Below are 18,534 nucleotides of genomic sequence, written 5' to 3' on the forward strand. Positions count from 1 at the left end.
ACCGCTGCAAAGTAGATTTTTGTTAACATAGAAAGTGAACTCACGCTGCTTCTTGTGTTTCATTTCTTGTGTGTCTGTGTGTAAATTGGCATTAAATGAAATTTGACTGCACTGTATTGTAACCAAAATTGCAATAGAATTTGAATCTCTCTGGATGACTGACCTGATCAGATGACTTATTTCTGCAAATAAATTTTATCTGTTTGTCTAGTAAAATGTCTTAAAATTATATTAGTTGTGAATTGCCGCTAGATAAACGCACTGTACTGAAATAAATTAACTGTTAAAACATATTCAGTTGCAATTAAGTATGGCAAGTGAATGTCATTGATTTGAGCTCAGTGCAATATTGACAAATCACTTAATTGCTAATAGAAAGCAAATTAACACATCTGGGAAGTTCAAAACAAACATCTTGGGAACATTGTGTAACAACAGCTTCTTTTAGGAGTAAAATGGTAGGCTATTGGTGATTGGTCATGCATATCACCAAGTAATCATGACAAGTTTTAACCATATTTAATGCCAACTCATTTGATGGGATACAAGGACATTTCCCCCCCAGTCTATCACTGCAGTGTGTTATGAAAGAGTTGCGGGAGCGATCGATACAAACGCAGGTGCCAAACGTGATTGGCTGCAAGCCGGAGTCTAGTTATCGCCACCCCTGCGCTCACTCCTCTGAACACACACTGTTACGTACAGTGCTGCCTCGGCAGACTCCACTGAGGAAAGGGCTCAGTGCGACTCTCACAGAAGTCTGCTATTGCCAATAAGAATCACGGCCTATTTATGACAATCACATGATTTCACTGGGAGTCCAAGTGGTCCGCAGGGGGACACTGGGCAGCGAGAGACGCAGACCGCGCCAGAGGGAGTGAGTGCTGAGGGAGACTGGGGGGAAAGGGGGGATGATTGTTGTTGGGAGAAAAGGAAACATGACTTAACAGGGGAGAGGACCTGAGTTCATGCACTTTCTTCTTCCATCTGGACTCTGCGCTTGGAGAGGAATGGATACCAAAGTGGTTCATCTAAGGAAGACTACATCTAAAACTGGTTGATGCTTTGTTCACCAAACTGCTGCAGCCGCTGTTTGACTTCTCAACTCAAGCTGCTGGAAGATCTCCCGAGTCTTTTTTTTTTTTTTTTTTTTTTTTTTTTTTTTTTTTTTTTATAATATATATTGCATACATAAAAAGAGGTGATCCAAAGAGATGGCTTTGTTGCGCCTTTTTCATGGAGTAGATATAAGCCTGACGCGGTGGTTGATTTTGTGCTTCATCTGCTTTGTCACATCGAGCAAAGTAAGTCTGCTGCACTGGATTAATTATCTCCTTTGCGCACGCACGCACATGTCTGCAGATCCTATTAAGTCATCACATTATAATGTAATTGTTGAAAGCATACCAGTAGGTTTCCGGGAGACACGCTCACTCTCCCTTTTCTTCGCAGAGCGTGCTTCTGAATAATGGTGCAGACCGTGCCGGGTATCAAGGTGCCTCGGCGGTTCTTCGGTCGCTTAATTTACCTCTCCACACAGGTACGTCAGGTGTTAAAAGCTAATAAATATCTGACTGATTAAATCCCAAATGTTAGTTTTCGTGTTGTGACGTGCGTGTGCAAGCGTACTTTTATCATAGCGAGTTTTTCTGCAGTGTCCGAATCCAAGAAAGTCTTTCCGCTGCTCCGTGCATCTCTGAGTCAGCGCTCACCTGTGCGGTGCGTTTCCTCTCTTCACCACGGGGAGGCGACACACAACCTGGCAGAAAATAGCCAGTGTCTGCTGCTGCTGCTGCAGCTGCAGCAGCTGGTCCCTGTTATCCGCCTTATTGTTTTAATGATTAAAATGATTTACCTTCTGTATGAATGAAGTTAATAGTACGAGACATGTTAACTAAAACTATAGAATAGACTACCCAAAGACTTCTAAGCCGTACCAAAGATCTGAGAAAATGCACTGGTTAGCTAATTAGCTATTAGCTAACTATTAGTGTAAGCAAACATATTCGTCTGCTTTTGGAGTTTGGGTTTCAAGGCTGAGTCTACTTGTTTTTGAAGAAACACGTTGCTTATTATATTGTCACTTCTATGTGTGATAATACTCCACTTCCTCATTATGCTTCCATTGGTATGTCAGATGCTCATCTACATCAAACATTCACAACATATTTCACACTGACACGATGGAAATAATGGAGGATATAAATCCACTGCTCACACCGGTGTTGACTTTAAGTCAGACTTCTCACTGTTTTATCAGTGCTAATGGCCGTCAGGACTCACTAAACCAACACACTAACAAACTGCAAGATCTTGTCTCAGTTCAGCAGACGTCAGCAGACAAACTTTGTGTGTCTGTGTGCACTTTTCCCGCAGACTCTTTGTTTGAGTATTGTCAGACACGGGTCAGTGCAGCTGTTTTTTTTTTTGTTTTTTTTTTTACTTGGAGTGGGACTGCTAACTAGAAGAGGGGGGTGTCTGCATATGTCTGTGTATGTGCGCCTGTGCTGATGATGCAGGACAAAGTTGTGAGAGAGGATCCATTTTTGCTTAACATAAACCTTATCGCTGCATTTCTACTCATTCAAACAGAGCAATGGCTCATACTTAAAGACTCGATGGTTGCCTTCCGCTGTAGCTGGAAACTGGTGCAGTCTATGCAAAGCAAGGTGCTTAAAATATATGTATGTGTTAATGAGAGTGGATGTATGTCATTCTGTGGGCAAGATCTTTATGACTGCCTGAAGATGGACCGCACAACAAAGTTCAAATCCCCAGTCAGTCACACTGCTTGTGATGACACACTGTCTACCAGCCTGCAGAGCCAAACCATGTGTCTGGACTATATTTACTTATTATTAAAGCAGCTCACACTGCACATGACCAAAAGAAAAATGACTAACTCACAATACATTCAAGATTACTATTATTAAATTGCCTTTTAACCTGACAAAATGACCCATGACTCCGTCAGTGCTACACTGTAATAATGTGTTTAATATCTTTCAGAAGTTTTAACATCTTGGAACATTAACAGTTGTATTTGTCATATTGTAACTACAAACTTCAACATGTTTTCTTGTGTTTTTGTAAGACAGACTAATACTGAGTCCTTTGAAGTCAAGACCTCTTGCGTACAAGAGGTCTTGACCTGTAGTCATCTACCTGTTGTAGTTGAGTAGTACATTTGACTACTCAAATGTAGTCAAGATGGCCTTGACTACATTTGATATAAGAGGTTTAGCTCAAATGTAAAACTTTGATCTAAACCTTTACATTTTAGCTGCTAGTCGTTATTATTGTCCAACTGGAAGGTGAACCTCCACTCCATTCTCTAGCAGCTTTTCTTCCAGTATTCTCTGTGGTTAGATCCATCTCTGTAACCATTTACTCTGACCAGCTAGCCTGTCCTTGCTGAAGAAAGCTCTTGACATGGCGGAGGCATTTCAGAGTGATTTGCCAAGTTCGCTTACTGTCCCACTTTGCATGTAAGGCAAACATTTTAAGTTTGGTCTAGTTTAACAGTATCTTCTGTCCTATGTTTGCATTGCCCCCCAATGATCATCACTCTATTATACATCCAGAACTTGGAACGTTGTTTCATGACGTAACCCTGTATTAAATTTCACTGCAACAACACGACCTTCATGATGAGGGTGTATCACAGAGAAGACTTAAAACTGCACTGTTCAAATGAGCAGCGCGCTTTAGAAATTGATTTGTATTTCCAAACCAAAAATCTTTTACCTCTCAAAACAAAATCATGCTTCATTTTTTATTGGTCAACCACATAAAACGCTTAACTACTCTGAACTTTGTAGATGCAACATTACAACTACAGAGCAGGAATACTTTTACCAGGCAATTTAAATTGCAACTTTCTGTTACAATTCATAACATAAGTGCTGTTATTTTGGGTTTTTTGTGCTTTTAAGGGAGTTACTAAGTGATTATCAAATTTTGGGGAACTGTCCATTAGTTTCTCTTACCGAAGGTGTATAAAAGTTTGAGGGGTCAGGCTTGTGACCCCCTACCATGCTCCTGTATGACCTGCAGTTATGCAGTCTGAAATGTAGTAAAACACTAAATCTAACATAACTCACATTCTGCAGAAGGGTCTGTCTCGGAAAAGCCTGCTTTACTTGTAATTATGTCTTGACCCTGCCAGCAGAAATATACGAGTAAGGTCAAGGAGAACATAAAAAAGAAATGGGAAAAAATATGTTATACGTTTTATTCTAGATGAAATACAGCGAGGAGAACAATGTTCACTTTGTGGTAATCAGCACAGACTTAGGAGAAAAGTGTTTCATTCTTGCCAAGGAATTTTTTAAAAAGTGTTTGTTTTTTTCTTGCATTCCAGTCGTTATCAAAGCTACTAACATTGAACTTAATTGGTCAGAATTTATATTCAATGATTTTGACTCAGGATTATGTAAAAGGAAATATTCTAGTAGCTAGGTAGGCAGTCGGGTCCTATGAGTTTAAACAGACCAAGTGTGAAAACAAAGTAGATCTATATGTGAAAAAGGATATTGTGTGAAATTATATACCAGAGCCTGCCATATAAGACTGGCAGTATTGTTAAGACCTAGGGTTGTTTCAGTTACGGCCTACTTACAGTGCATCGGGAAAGTATTCAGAGCGCTTCACTTTTTCCACATTCTGTTGTGTTACAGCCTTATTCCAAATTGTATTAATCTCTCTCATAAAACATCTACACACAAATACACCATCATTACAGAAAAATTACTTCTCTCATTACTGGATGTTTTCAGGTTACTAAATATACTTGTGTCTATAACGAGTTAAAGAAGCAGAGGTATGTTTGGAAATCAAAACATCGATACTCGCATGCTAACCGTCCATGGTGAAACATGGAGGTGGTAGGTTCACACACTGAATGATTTATCAACATTGCTGCCGCAGGGATTTTAAGTTAAGTTCTTGTATCCATACAATTCTAAAATAAATGTAGAACTAGACAGACAAAATGTATTCAAACACACAATGCTGTGAAAATATTACGATATTTTAAACTTGAATCAAATGGCATTGGTTTGCAACAATCTGCTGTGCATATAAGGAATTTCACCAACATTAACCAACATTGCAATTTAGAGGATTGTATAGCATAAATTAGTAGGAAATTATTTTTGTTGTTTTTAAGCGGACTCGATCATTATTGTGTTTTTCATGCCTAGATTCTCTTTACAGCATCATACATCTTTTGAATCCATTATGGCAACATCCAAGATATTTGGGCTTATTTTTTGCCTCTCTCACTGAGTAAAAGACCAAGCTTTATATTGCCACATATTTCTCAAATTGTGTTTTACTTGTTTAGGTTCAAGGCTTCCTTAGAAGTCTGAAGTTTTGGATGATAGTCAGACAAAAACCATTTTCCACACTTTCTCTATGTCCAAAGAGTAAACACTGTCATTAAATGACTGGGATACTTATATAGTTGCTTAGACTGCATTCTAATTCAAAGACTTCAGTATTTATACAATTTTGCATAAATAATTTTCTTTTTCCCGTTTCTTCTTGTCCTCTCTTATTTTCCACCCAGAATATGAAATAGTAACCCCATATGAGGTTAACCACCAAGGTGTGTACATCTCTCACGAAATCGCCCATCATAAGCGCAGAAGACGACGTCGATCCCTGACTCCAGATGCGGAACATCCAGAAACCGGCGGCAGCCGCGAAGCAGTCCACTTCCAGCTCAGGGGCTTGGGCCAGGATTTCCACTTGGAGCTGAGGGAGGCTTCGGAGAGCCTGATGGCACCTGGCTTCACTGTTCAGGTCCTGGGAAGAAACGGCACAAAGAGCCTGAGGGCCTACCACCAAGACGACCACTGCTTTTACCAGGGATCGCTGAGGTCAAGGGTCAACTCCTCAGTGGCACTGTCCACATGCCTGGGAATGGTGAGTCTGAACACGCACAGAATCAGGTTGCAGCCTACGCCGGCTGGATAGAAGCGAGAATATGCACTGCCTAGCAGAACTATGCAAGAACTTTTATTTAACTTTTTCACCTTACTACCGCTCACTGTGATGTATTTAGTTGGGATCGCTGTGCTGTTTGTTCTCTCGTGTTCATTAGGTAAACTGTGAAACCTTCAGAGAACATCTGGGTTTAGGCTGCTTAAATGACACACAGGTGGACTCTATTTACTAATTAGTGTGTTCTCTAAGCAATTGGCTACACCTGAGTTTGTTTAGCAGGATCTGAATTGAATACACGTGCCACCCATTCTTTCGAGGATTTTTGGTTTTGTAAACTAGTTTGAAAATCTATCAATCGACCTCACAATTATGCGATATTTTGTGCTGCAATATCAAATAAAATACCATAAATACATAAATGTTTGAAGTTGCAATATGGCAGAATAGGTAACAAAATAGCTCCAAAGCAAACTTAATTTTTTTTTTGTTGTTTTTTTTTTTTGTTTTGTTTTTTTTAATCTGTCAAGAGGTCATTTGAACTGAAAGTGCATCTCTGGGACAATCTTGATTTAGTTTAGGTTTTGGCAGCATTTACATTCGCCATGGAGTGCTTTAATCACACTCCCCGAACTACAAAAAAAATCAGGAGTTTGGGAGCCAAATAGTGTGATAATATAAACACACTGAAGCCCACACATCAAGAAACAAAGAAGTTAGCAACCCATTTCAGTTATCATCTGAAAAATGAGAGACTAAGATTTAATCAAATTAAATCAGACAACAGGGTCAGATTATAGTTATGTTTGTAAATTGAGAGAAGAAAATTTGCATTTTAACCCAGAAATGTTTAATAGACACTAGGCACTGGATTACTTGATGCTCAGTGGAAACGTCGAAAACTTAATTTGGTTTTCCCCAAATAGCATTTTACGCGAGGTAACATTAGTGGAAATGTATCGAAGCACCTTATAGAAGTGACACTTGTCCAGGCAAACTTTTCAGAACAAAAAACAATGTACATTCAGAAACCATAAACTGCGTTTAATCCCATCTAAGGTTGTAAAAGCACCACCTGTATGTTTTGTTTCTGTTTATTTCTGGTGGTTTAATGAGACAATTTAGTTTATGTGAGGCACCCCTCCTCAGCTTAATAAAAGTAATTTCATTCAGGTATTGCATCGCTGAAGAGAATTTTATACTTATGCTGTTAGTTTGTGCAGAAGAATGGCCTAATTTCAACAGTGACCACCCTGGTCTCTGTCTGACACAAATGTGATATAATACAAAAAATAATAATGGCATTTGGTAAGTCAGAGTGCTGACCTCTAGTATTATTTGAGCCCTCTTAGCCCATCTCAATAAAAAAAAAAAATTAAAAATTAAAAAAAATAAACTTTTATGGACATAGGTATAATCCTCTTAGTCTTAAAATCCTATCACTTTCTCGGTTTTCAAAAGGAACATTTCTTAACATAATAACATGACTCACTTTAACCACAGTCTGCCTCTTTTCTGTCTTTAACCGTATTAAAAGCCTGAGTCATACTGGTAATGTTTAGATTTGTAGAAACCACCGCTGTGTCTGAGAATTGCCCTCTGAAACTAGAGATTTCGAATGGCACATCTCAAGGGACACTTGTTCATCTGTACATGTGTATCCGCTCAGAGGAGTTCCAAATAAAAAAAAAAATGTAGCCATGAAGAGCCGCAGTGCCCATAAATGTGGTTCTCACGGTGGATGTTGGCCAGGACAAAGTGGGCCAACGCATCCAAAGGGAATTGGAATTTTTCTGGTGCAAGTTGGGGAACTGCAATTATTTGTCTGCAATCAAAGATATTAAAGCTTCAGGGAAAAGATAAAGTTCCCAAAATATCCACATGTCTCATACCAGGCTCCGAACCATGTTTGTTTTGTTTTTATAAACACGTATTTTCACAACATTATCTCACCAAGAGCAACTGATTGTAAGATAAGTATTAACATGAATTTAGCCATTAAATTAAACTCCCCCAAAGAAGTACCTATAACACAAGTTTTATTTATTTTTATTTTTAGGGGGGGGTTTTTGTGTCGAGAAGATTTGGCTAGTTTTAGAAGGAAATAATCTGAGCATGTCTTAATGCATAGATGCATGTCTTATACATCAGCATCAATAATTAAGCAGTGAATACATTTTTAATTCATTACTCATCATTTATTAGAGAGATACTTTGCCACGGCCTACACAAGCAATGAGAAGACTGCTGACTTTACAATAGTCCTTAAGAGAGTCATTAGTTAAGTTTTGGGGTTTTTCTGGTCCTTTGTTGCTCCTTGATGTACAAGTACATCTCAGCAAATAAGAACATAATCACAAGAGTAATTTTAGTCTAGCAACTCAAGTCAAAATGTCACACTAACATCAATTCATTACACACAAAGTAATGCTTTTTCAATCATTTATTCCTCTTCGTTTGGAGGAATTAGTCTTAAATGTTTGTTCGTAAAGAAGCTGGTAGTCTAATGTCCTTCCAGTCTTGAAATTGGATCAGAGACTGACTTAAGTACCATCAGCCATTGCAGGCAAATTGTCTGGTACTGCAACACTGTGCCCATGACAAGGGGCCATGCACTCCCCTATGATGTGGAAATGCAAAGATTTTATTTGGAAAGTGATTACTTTTTCCTGCTCTAACTGTGCCAGCCCCTACACTTGGTGGACTGACATGATTGTACATTTTCTATTTCATGTCAAAATCAAGTTCTCATAGTACTGGGACCAGGTGCTTGATGTCTAGTGTGGTGCGTCCACATTTCATCTGCAAGTGTTGGTTCGCCGTGGGGCTTTTTTTAAGTCCAAGGTCAAAGTAGCTATCAACCAGCAAATCTTAGACCACTTATTGTTTCCCTCTGCTGACAAACTGTGTCCAGATGCTGTTTGTATTTTACAACAGGACCTGGGAAATATTCAAACTGCCAAGGATTCAAATATCAGAATTAATCAATGACAACAAGATTATCATGCTTGTTGGACTGGCATAAAACCCCATCAAATATCTTTGCAGTGATGAAATTTATGGGACACTAGACCTATGAAAAAACAACGAGCCAAACGCCATTGTTAAAGCAACTGAGGCTTCCTTAAAACCTTAGCATTGTCACAGTCTATCTGAATCTTCTTTTTAAATTTAATTACCAGAATAAATTATCTTTTTTAGCAATATTCTATTTCATTATGGATGCACCTATGTAGGCCAAGTTTGGCAACAACCAAATACTGGCAACAGACTCTCCATAGTGATCCTCAATTTACCATGTTACAACTTTGATCTGCTTTTTGTTAACCATTGTTGGGTCTTTTGTCCTAAAAAAAATATATATATATTGTTGGTTCAAAGCCCGTACGGAGCGCAGATGTGTCTGGTTGGTAAATGTAAAAAAGAAAGCATAAGAAATCATAGTTTTAAAAAAAAAGATCAAGAGATGAAGGTTTTAAGGGTCTTTACAACAATAAATCCCTACAAGGACGAGTGATGGGAGTAAAGTAAAAGACGCCTTTTCAACTTTCCCCTTCTGGCAGCCCGATAGTGGTTATTCCAGCTTTGATGACAGTAGAGAGATCAACCATGAAAGTCCCTTTTCTCACAAGCGATTCATTGGTGGAAGAAAAGTAACATGTCAGTCTCACTAAGCTCACAATCCACCTGCCAAATATTTTCATACTCTGGATGGTCGCACACATGTGAAAGGAAACGTCATATTTCTGTTCCTCCTTTGTGTCGGCTTTATGATGCTGCGTCTTGTCTGGCTTTTATTGGGGTGGGGATTACAGGGTCAGCAAAGTGCTCTGCAGACATTGTTTCACTTTAGCAACATTCATCTTTTTTGTTTAGTTTTTATCATATAGTCCCTCTGCGTGGAGTTTGGCCATATTCAAAGATAGAAGACAGGGAAACTCTTTACGTCTTTAATGAAAAGTGAAAAAAAAACTATGTTGCATTTAACTGAATGCGAGGAGGGAAGAGCAGCTGTGACAGTATATGTTATGTTCCTATGTGTGGTGAAGTTTCTAAATACTTTTTTTTTAATCTGGTTTACGTATATTTACAGACTGTAAATTACATAAATGTTTTAATTTTAAAAGTAGTTATTTTACAAAACCCTAAATGGTTAACAGCTGGAATAATTTTCCCCCTTTGTTATCATTTTTAACTGGAAAAATACCAGTGACAGACTGGAATAATTAAATCTGACACTGGTTATGACAAAGAAATATTGTAACTCGGATATCAGTCTAGTATTGGAATATTTTTGGGAATAAAACCCTTATATGAATCAATAGTTGATGTACAACTTTTTTTTTTTTTTCAAAATAGGATTTAGTTTGTATAATGGAAAGTAGTAGTTGGGTGTGGAAAAATAACATTTGGATATTTTATTAAGACATTTTTCTAAAGAAAATGTAGCATTTAATGATTTTTTTCAAATTCTCTTTAATATTCTCCCTTCAAATTCTTCTGTATGACTTTCTACAAAGTTATTCTCTCCCACTTCTACCACAAACCTCTTTTTTTCTTTCTTCTGCAAAAGTGCTGGTGTATTATTTTTGCCCTGAGGCCAGCAGAAGCAGTGATAATTTCATGCTGCACTCTTGTCCCTCCTCTGGGATTTCCAGAATTATATGAGGGATGCTCTACTGATCTGATAGAGCTTTGAAAAGAGAATAGTGTGGTCTTGACATGTTGCTATATCCAATGTGTTGCATACCATTCATGAACAAATCTAGAAAAAAAAAACTGTCTTACCTGTTTTATCATGTGTGAATATCAATCATTGTTTCCCTAGTCAAGTAAAGTAGATTTCAGGTGGATCAGAGTCGTGTCCTGGTGGAAATCCCCAATTAATTTGGAGAACTAAATAAGAGAGACACATAATGCACATTCAGGTGCACCTTGTAATGCACTGAATGCCCCCCACCCCTCCTTCCTTTCCGTTATAGTTTTCTCACCCGCCCACCCCCCATTCCTGTTGCTGCTTGTCTACGTGAGTCTTGACTCTGGAGAGCCCAGCTGTTTGCGCCCTCCCAAGTAGTGTTTCAGCATTTTATGACAGCTATTTGCACCTAGTGGAAGACGGTATGTAATCTGATGACTCTGGCAATGTAGAACTGGGACCAGTGTGACCCGAGATAGACAAAAAGTCACCTTTGTGCAAACTATTAAGCCACTGAGAAAGCTGAGGTGGCTCTCGGCTTTTTGAGGCAAGACAATGAAAATTGATGCATAAGGGTATTATTCATTTTGAAAGACTTTTTTTTTTTCAACGTTTTCATGTAGCGACAAGGAAATGTTAAAAAATAAATAAATAAATAAATAAAACTTAAGATGCTAAAGAGAAGTTACCATCCACAGGTCTTTTTTTTTTTTTTTTTACAGGGCTTCAGTCCAAGATTGTCTCCAGCTCTGAGCATCTCTCTAAATGCGTTCTTCTGTCATGCTGATTATGTTTGTCAGGAAACAACAGTAACTTTATGGTTGCTTTTGCAGCTGACAAAGAAACACCTGCACACATGAACTGCTTTCCATGAGTCTGTTCTGAGGGCAGAAAAATTGACATATTTCAAAAAGTATGCACCTATATTTATACTCACAACCATTCATCTAATTGTAACAATGTTTTTGCCTCTTTTTTTCCGCATATGCGGATAAATGTTATGCTGTGTTCAGACTTTCATACTTACACAAACACTCTTTTTCTCCAAACACTCTTTTTCATCAGACAGCTTTTATTATCTGTTCCAGCCCATTTTTCTGTCTGTAGTGACAAAAAGATCTCACACTCCACTCAGCAAAAGGAAAATAAAAAAAAAGGGACTGCAGTCAATTAAATGTGTTTCAAAGAAATGGCAGAATTTGCCAAATGCGTTAAGTCTAATGCTCCAAAGCCAACTGACTGTCAGCACAGATATGCTGCATCTTTGGAGAGATTGAAAGAGACAAACATGAAAGAGGAGAGAAAAGTGCATCCAAGTCACTGAATCTGCGGTAGACATTAGAGGATTTCTTCTTCTTTTTTTTTTTCTTTTTTTTCTTTTTTTTTCAGAAAAAGACAAACATTAAATTTGCCAGTAGATTAAGAATTTGAATTTAATCTCAAAAATTAAAATTTAAACATTTCCTCTTTAGCCAATCCTAAAATAAGGAAACTTGTAATCACAGATGTACGAAATAGGGTGTTAAATGTTTTTGCCATCTCGATAAAACAATGAGCTAATTGCCAAACAGTTGCTTTTTTTTTTTTTTTTGCCACACACCACTGACACAAATCCCTTGTGCCACCACATCTTAATTGTTCTCAGTTGGATCGAGATCTGGAGGCCAGTTAAGTACCATGATCTCATTGTCATGTTCAAGAAACCAGTTTGGGAAGACTTGAGCTATGTGACGTAGCACATTATACTGCTGGAAGTAACCATTAGAAGACTGGTACATTGTGGTCATGAAGGAATAAACATGGCCAGCAGCCATGCTCAGTTAGGCTATGATGTTTAGACAATGCTTAGTTAGTAGTAAAAGGCCTACAGCCAAGCATATCCACCACAGCATTACCCCACCACAAGAGTGAGCCATGAATACAAGGCATGCTTTCATGTTTTACGACAAAATTCTACCATTGAAATGTCACATCGGAAATTAAAATTCATCACACCAGGGAAAATTCTTCCGATCTGTTAGTGTCCAATTTTAGTGAGCTGGCGGGAATTATAGTTTTAATGTTCTTAGCTGACAGAGGACCCAATACGGGCTGTTGCTGTTGTAAGCCGACTGCTTAAAAGTTCAGCATGCGGCGCACTCAGAGAGGGTGTTCTGCATATCCTGGTTATAGCAAGTGGTACTTATTCTCCTTTTCCCTTTGACATCAACAATGCATTTTCATCCACACATAACTGGACATCCTCTTTTCTTCAGACCATTTTCTGTTAATCATAGAAATTGCAGTAGCTTGTTTTTTTTTTTGTTTTGTTTTTTTGTAATACTCAGACTAGCATGTCTGGCTCCAACAACCATGCTGCTTTCAAAGATTTGCCAAGTTATTTAAAATATGTATTCTGAAACTTAATTTGGAACATTTAACACGGTCAAAGCAGTAAACATGTCTAAGCTGAGTTGTAAACAAGAGAGTGAGTTGTGAATGAGTGAATGTTTCTCGCACTACGCAGGTCTTGCTGATAAGTAGCAACTGACCTAAAACAAGAAAACAGATGTTAGGGGTGAAGAGCCTAGGCTAATAATTGAGCTGCACAGAAGTTTAATGGGTTCAGGTCTGGAGTGACCAAAGGTCACATTCTGTCTAATTGCTGACCAAGACAAGTTGAGGAGCTCAACCAACAGCAGAAGCGAGGTAACATGCTGTAGCTATTAAGTGAGTTCAGCCCTTAGGCTGTGTTCGTTAGAAGAAAAAAAAAATCTACCTCCCAAGTGTGCAGGATAATTTCCCCCCATTGTTATCATTTTTAACTATTTTTTTGATAATAAAAAACACCAAAGCCTGACATATTTATTCACTGCTGATGGATTCTTTGAAAAGTCACTGTCTGCCCAGGAGTAATGGAGTAAGCTGAGTCAACTTTTTGTTTTGTCTCTAGTCAGGTTTGATCCGAACGCAGGACGCAGACTACTTTCTAAGACCGGTGTCACGTAGCCTGGCAGAGAAGGAAAACTTCACCGCTCCTGTCAGCCACCAGCCACACATCCTCTACAGGAGCGATGGAAACTCCTGGTCAAAGCAGAGCTATCACAAGCTGCAGAGGAGATCCACTGACGCATCACATCACAAACCACGCAGAAGCTTCCTCTCCTCAACAGAACCCACCTACACGGCATATAAAGGAGATCAATACAGACCACCCATAAAGCAAAACAGTCACATCCATGGAAACCTGGGTGAGAAAATTAACGGCACGAGTCACGGAGACCAACTGAGGCATCGAGAAAGCAGCCGTCACCACAGAGATTACAGACACGGGGAGAGGCAGAGGCAACACTTCTGTGGCAGAAGGAAGAAATGTATGTAAGGGCAATTTCTCATTTATTTTCCAAACCAGCAACATTCATCTTCCTCATTGTGTTTAGAAATATTTATAATTTCTACAATTGCTTGTGCCCACATGTTATACAAATGACTTGGAAGAAAGTACTGCAGAAATACCACATTAAAATTTCTTTTTTTTTTTTTTCACTTATGATGTGAGTAAATTTATTACTAGGTCAAAATATGTAACTTTTTTCCCCACGTTTAAGTTTTTTGTATTTCTATACTGGTCAATTCCATTCACAAATTTAAAAACATAGCCATGGTAGACTATAACATTCAAAATTATCAGGACGGTAAACGTTTCAAAATACAAGGTTCTGCACTGGAAGTGTTTTGCTTTCATTTTCCAGGATCATTATTTAAAGATTTGATTTAAGTGTTCATACATTCCATGGTGATTGTAATTTTTACCTGAACATGACGCTTGTTTGAGGCGTTAAGGACTTAAGGTTTAGTTACTCAATATTCATCATGTCATCCACATGAACAGACATGAACCAGGGTCTTCTACCACCAAACAAACACGAGACGCAACAAACCCTCAACTTCTGTTATACAAAGGCCCAGAATTTAACCACACACACACATAAACAGTCACTGTGAGGGTTTTGCATGTGGAATTAGGGAGGATTTACCTGGCATGCAAAACCCACTCTTGCGTATGAAGATCAGTAAGCAGCTATTTGCGATAGCTCACCAAAGTAAATGTTGAATAAGGACTCTTAAGTCAAATTACTTAACATTATCCAACATATATGATCAGCTGAGACAAAATGAAAAATTGGAATGAGTGTTATTTAATTTTAATTACTCATATATATATTTTTTTTTTTTGTCTTGTAATTATTTTTCACAGATATGCCTAAACCGCCGGAGGAGGACGTTTTTATCCTTCCAGATGAGTATAAGATTGTCCCCAGGAACAAGCGGGCAGTGCTGATGAAGGATCAACCCAGTCAGAAGCTCAATGTGGAGATGCTGGTTGTAGTTGACAAAAAGATGATGGACAACCACGGCCATTCGAACATCACTACATATGTTCTTACTGTGCTCAACATGGTGAGAGAAATTACTATGCTATTCTGGTAGCTTAAAACTAAAACTGATGTATTAAATCAATACTAAGTAACATAATCACAGCACTGTAATATGGGAAATATTTAACCTTCAAATGGAGACCATTCCGTCATACGTTTTTTTTAAAAACGTAGTCATGGAAGCCTATCATATTCCAAACGATCAAGACAGTCGACTAGTTTTAAAATACGAGGCTGTGAGCTGGCAGTGGTTTGTTTTCTTTTTTGGGTATATTTATTCAAGAGTCCTTTCATGTGTTGTCAATGTACAGATTGTAACTTTAGCTGAACATGCAGTTGATTTGAAGTGTGAAGGCTTAGGGTTTAGTAACTGGATATCCATGTCTTTTATAAAGCCTGAAAGACACAGGCAGCTATCAGAAAGCACACATCTACAAACATGAAACTGATCCGGAGTGAGGTCATCGGAACGGCTTTCAGTGTCCCTCTGCTGATCTTAGCTCATCTGCAAGCGACGTCTATCACGCTCGTTTTGCTACTTAATGACTGACTGACAAATCCAAAGATAATCCCTCTATTTGCAAAACATAGTTCTGTCTAGTAGGCCCGCCACGGAGGAGTCACCTAAATACAGAGTGAAGATCCACAGAAAACACCCAAATCCTTAACTCTACCTGCCAGCTCTCTGGAGTGTTAAGAAGAACATTTGGTATTTGTTGAAAAGGTAATTAAATACATCACTCAAGTAATCACATAGGTTTCTGTTTTTTTCCTGAGGCAGAATGAAAAGGCAAATGTGTTTTATAATTACTAATTTAAAATAACTGTACTTTATGTTGTGTACCTGAAAACACAGAGGCTCCATGGAAACTGTTTCCTTCAGGTGGCAGCCAAAACATGCTGAATCACCGGGACTCTTTTGATCAGAGTAGGATGTGCAAATCTAAATCTCTGTCAAACGCCGCGGCTCTACCATAATGTGTCACTGAAAAGCAAGTCATAGATAAAAGAAAGCACGAACAATGTGTGTCGATAGATGTTGTCTTCTTTGTGTGCTCTTGTGTGTGTAGGTTTCCAGTCTGTTCAAAGATGGCACCATAGGAGGCAATATAAACATAGTTATAGTGGGCCTCGTTCTCTTGGATGAAGAGCAGGTGAGGATATACATGCCAAGTAAAATGACCGCACATCACCAAAACTGAGCCACGTAAAAGTAGCATGGAGCCTTGGAAAGAAAAAGACTGCATGTGTCAGGTCTCTTAATCTAAAAGGGTAAATATTAGGATTATTTTCATTGGATTGCTGTAAGTTTTATGAGGGAAAAGTGAGGGCAGGAGTAGAAATAAACATCAAGATGCATAGGAACGCATGCTTTAGTCGTATTTGTAGGGAGAATAGCGTTTTACATCCTTCCTTGAAAATAGAAGGATGGAACCTTATTATCCATCCAAAGATCATATTGGTGGAATTAGGGAGTGTTGCAATAAAACAGTGAAGACTATACAGTCTTATGTTCTTCTTTCTTATCTACCGTCTCTCTCAGGATGGCTTGGTAATCAGTCACCATGCTGACCACACTTTAAACAGCTTCTGCCACTGGCAGTCGACTCTCGGGGGCAGAGAAGGCCGACACCACGATCATGCCATCCTTCTCACGGGACTCGACATCTGCTCTTGGAAGAATGAGCCCTGCGATACCCTTGGTATGACTTCATTGCCCTGATTGCAGCTGGAGTGCTCAAAATTTGAAAAATAGCAAACGCTTACTTTAAAATTTTGATGAGTAGTGATTGTAATGATTGTAGTGTGGCGATGAACTCTGGAGGACGTAATATGCACTCTTAACACAAAAATCGGTACTTCAACTCGCAAGTTTTTCTCAAGTCAAAGAAATGCTCTGACAGCCTTTTTTGTGTGTGTGTGTGTGTGTGTGTGTGTGTGTAATGGAAACATGTGCTGTCCACATTGAGAGGTCTGGCAGCCAGGCAGTGTGCTGCACAGAGGCCACTGTACAACAAGGCAAAGGTACAATGCCTTGCAAAAGTAGTCGTACCCCTCTAGCTTTTTAGCACTTTGAGCTAAAAAAAAGTGTAGCCTGCAATTGTATTAGCCCTCTTCACTGTGTTACTCCCAAACAAAACAGTGCAAGGGAATGTCTTCAGAAGTCAACTAATTAGTTATTAGACCTCATCTGTGTGTAGCTTCATCCTAAATATAAATCCAGCTGATGGCCACAGAGGTTTGTAAGAGAATACTAGTGAAGACTAAAACAAAGCAAAGAGATATGAGTTTAAGTAGCATAGCAGTTTAAAGCAGGGTTAGGTTATGAATCAAGATCCCAGGCCTTAAATCACTGGTCAATCTATAAACTGAAAATGCAAAGGGGTATGGGCCCACTGGAAATATTTTTTTAAACATTCCCTGCTAATCTGAGAAGCCAGGTAAGGAAAGCAATGATCAGAAAAGGAGCTAAGGTGGCAATAGTAACACTCGAGGAGTTGCAAAGATCCAAAATTCAGCCAGATAGGACAACTATTAGTCATGCACAAACCTAGTCTCCATGAAAAAGTGGCAGGAAGAAAGCCGCTGTTTATACAAAGCCAGAAGAAGCTACATTTGACCTAAATCCAATCAAAAATCATCTTATTGTAATAAAATAATTAGAGTTTTAGATTTTAATGTGAAGCTAAAGTGAAAAAAAATAGTCTAGGGCTATATACTAGCTGACTGTACTCTTAAAATAATCACAAACATACACAGCATAGTATGGTGTCACACCAGCCTACTATTACAAATCTGCTCTGATGTGTTCTGCCAGGATGCTCCTGTTACCTCTCAATCTGTGACCTGGCATGGCACTTTCCAAACCAGATGGTAACAATTTGCAGGCTTGCAGGGGATAAATGTGAGGTTTTCCACTAGACATAATGAAAGATATTATGCTAATCACAACATCCAAAAATGTGCTTGGGACCGTCTCAATTAGAGGCACCTTTCACACCAAAGTTCCACAATAACCACAAAAATAACATTGAGGACAGAATTAGTCTTAAAATCAATGAGCAGATCAACATTTTTCTCAGATCAGATGGAAACTGGAGGATGTCTGCTCTGTACCCAGAGACCGAACAGCTGATGCCGGCATCTTTGCAATGATTCCAGCTTGTTCTGCAACTGCATCTCACCCCGTGCATTTGGTAGTGATTACATGTTTATTACAGTCCGCAGAGGCGGATCATTAGAGTAACATTGTTGGATCAGTTTTGACCCCCATTTCAAGTTGGGACCTTACAGCTGATAGAAAGACATAATAGATAGAGAAATGAACGGATGATATGAAAGGGGGAACTGTTAGTCTTCCTTGCTGTCAGACAAAAAAAAGAAAAGAAAATGTAATCTTAGTGTTGAAATCCTTTTTATAAAACCTTGAGTCAGGACTAAGGGGCGTCTTTGCAGTGTTGGACCAAAGCA

At 38.7% G+C, this 18,534-nt stretch overlaps 1 protein-coding gene across 2 annotated transcripts in view; it reads left to right on the forward strand.

Moving 5' to 3' along the window:
- The first annotated feature begins 716 nt into the window (after window positions 1-716).
- The window catches only part of adamts16 (ADAM metallopeptidase with thrombospondin type 1 motif, 16), a 47,218-nt gene continuing 29,400 nt past the window's right edge, over window positions 717-18,534 (forward strand). Inside the window, exons 1-7 of one of the 2 annotated variants that reach the window (XM_016668037.1) lie at window positions 717-1,304; window positions 1,453-1,540; window positions 5,573-5,931; window positions 13,578-13,998; window positions 14,883-15,085; window positions 16,134-16,217; window positions 16,607-16,766. In XM_016668037.1, coding sequence (XP_016523523.1) covers window positions 1,215-1,304; window positions 1,453-1,540; window positions 5,573-5,931; window positions 13,578-13,998; window positions 14,883-15,085; window positions 16,134-16,217; window positions 16,607-16,766 — 1,405 coding nt within the window. In that variant the 5' untranslated portion in view covers window positions 717-1,214. Of the gene's footprint in view, window positions 1,305-1,452; window positions 1,541-5,572; window positions 5,932-13,577; window positions 14,003-14,882; window positions 15,086-16,133; window positions 16,218-16,606; window positions 16,767-18,534 lie in introns of those variants that run through there. The other variant, XM_016668053.1, reaches the window with a different exon arrangement.

Source organism: Poecilia formosa, unplaced genomic scaffold (assembly GCF_000485575.1).
Source record: "Poecilia formosa unplaced genomic scaffold, Poecilia_formosa-5.1.2 Scaffold0, whole genome shotgun sequence".
In the NCBI taxonomy this organism is placed as follows: Eukaryota; Metazoa; Chordata; class Actinopteri; order Cyprinodontiformes; family Poeciliidae; genus Poecilia; species Poecilia formosa.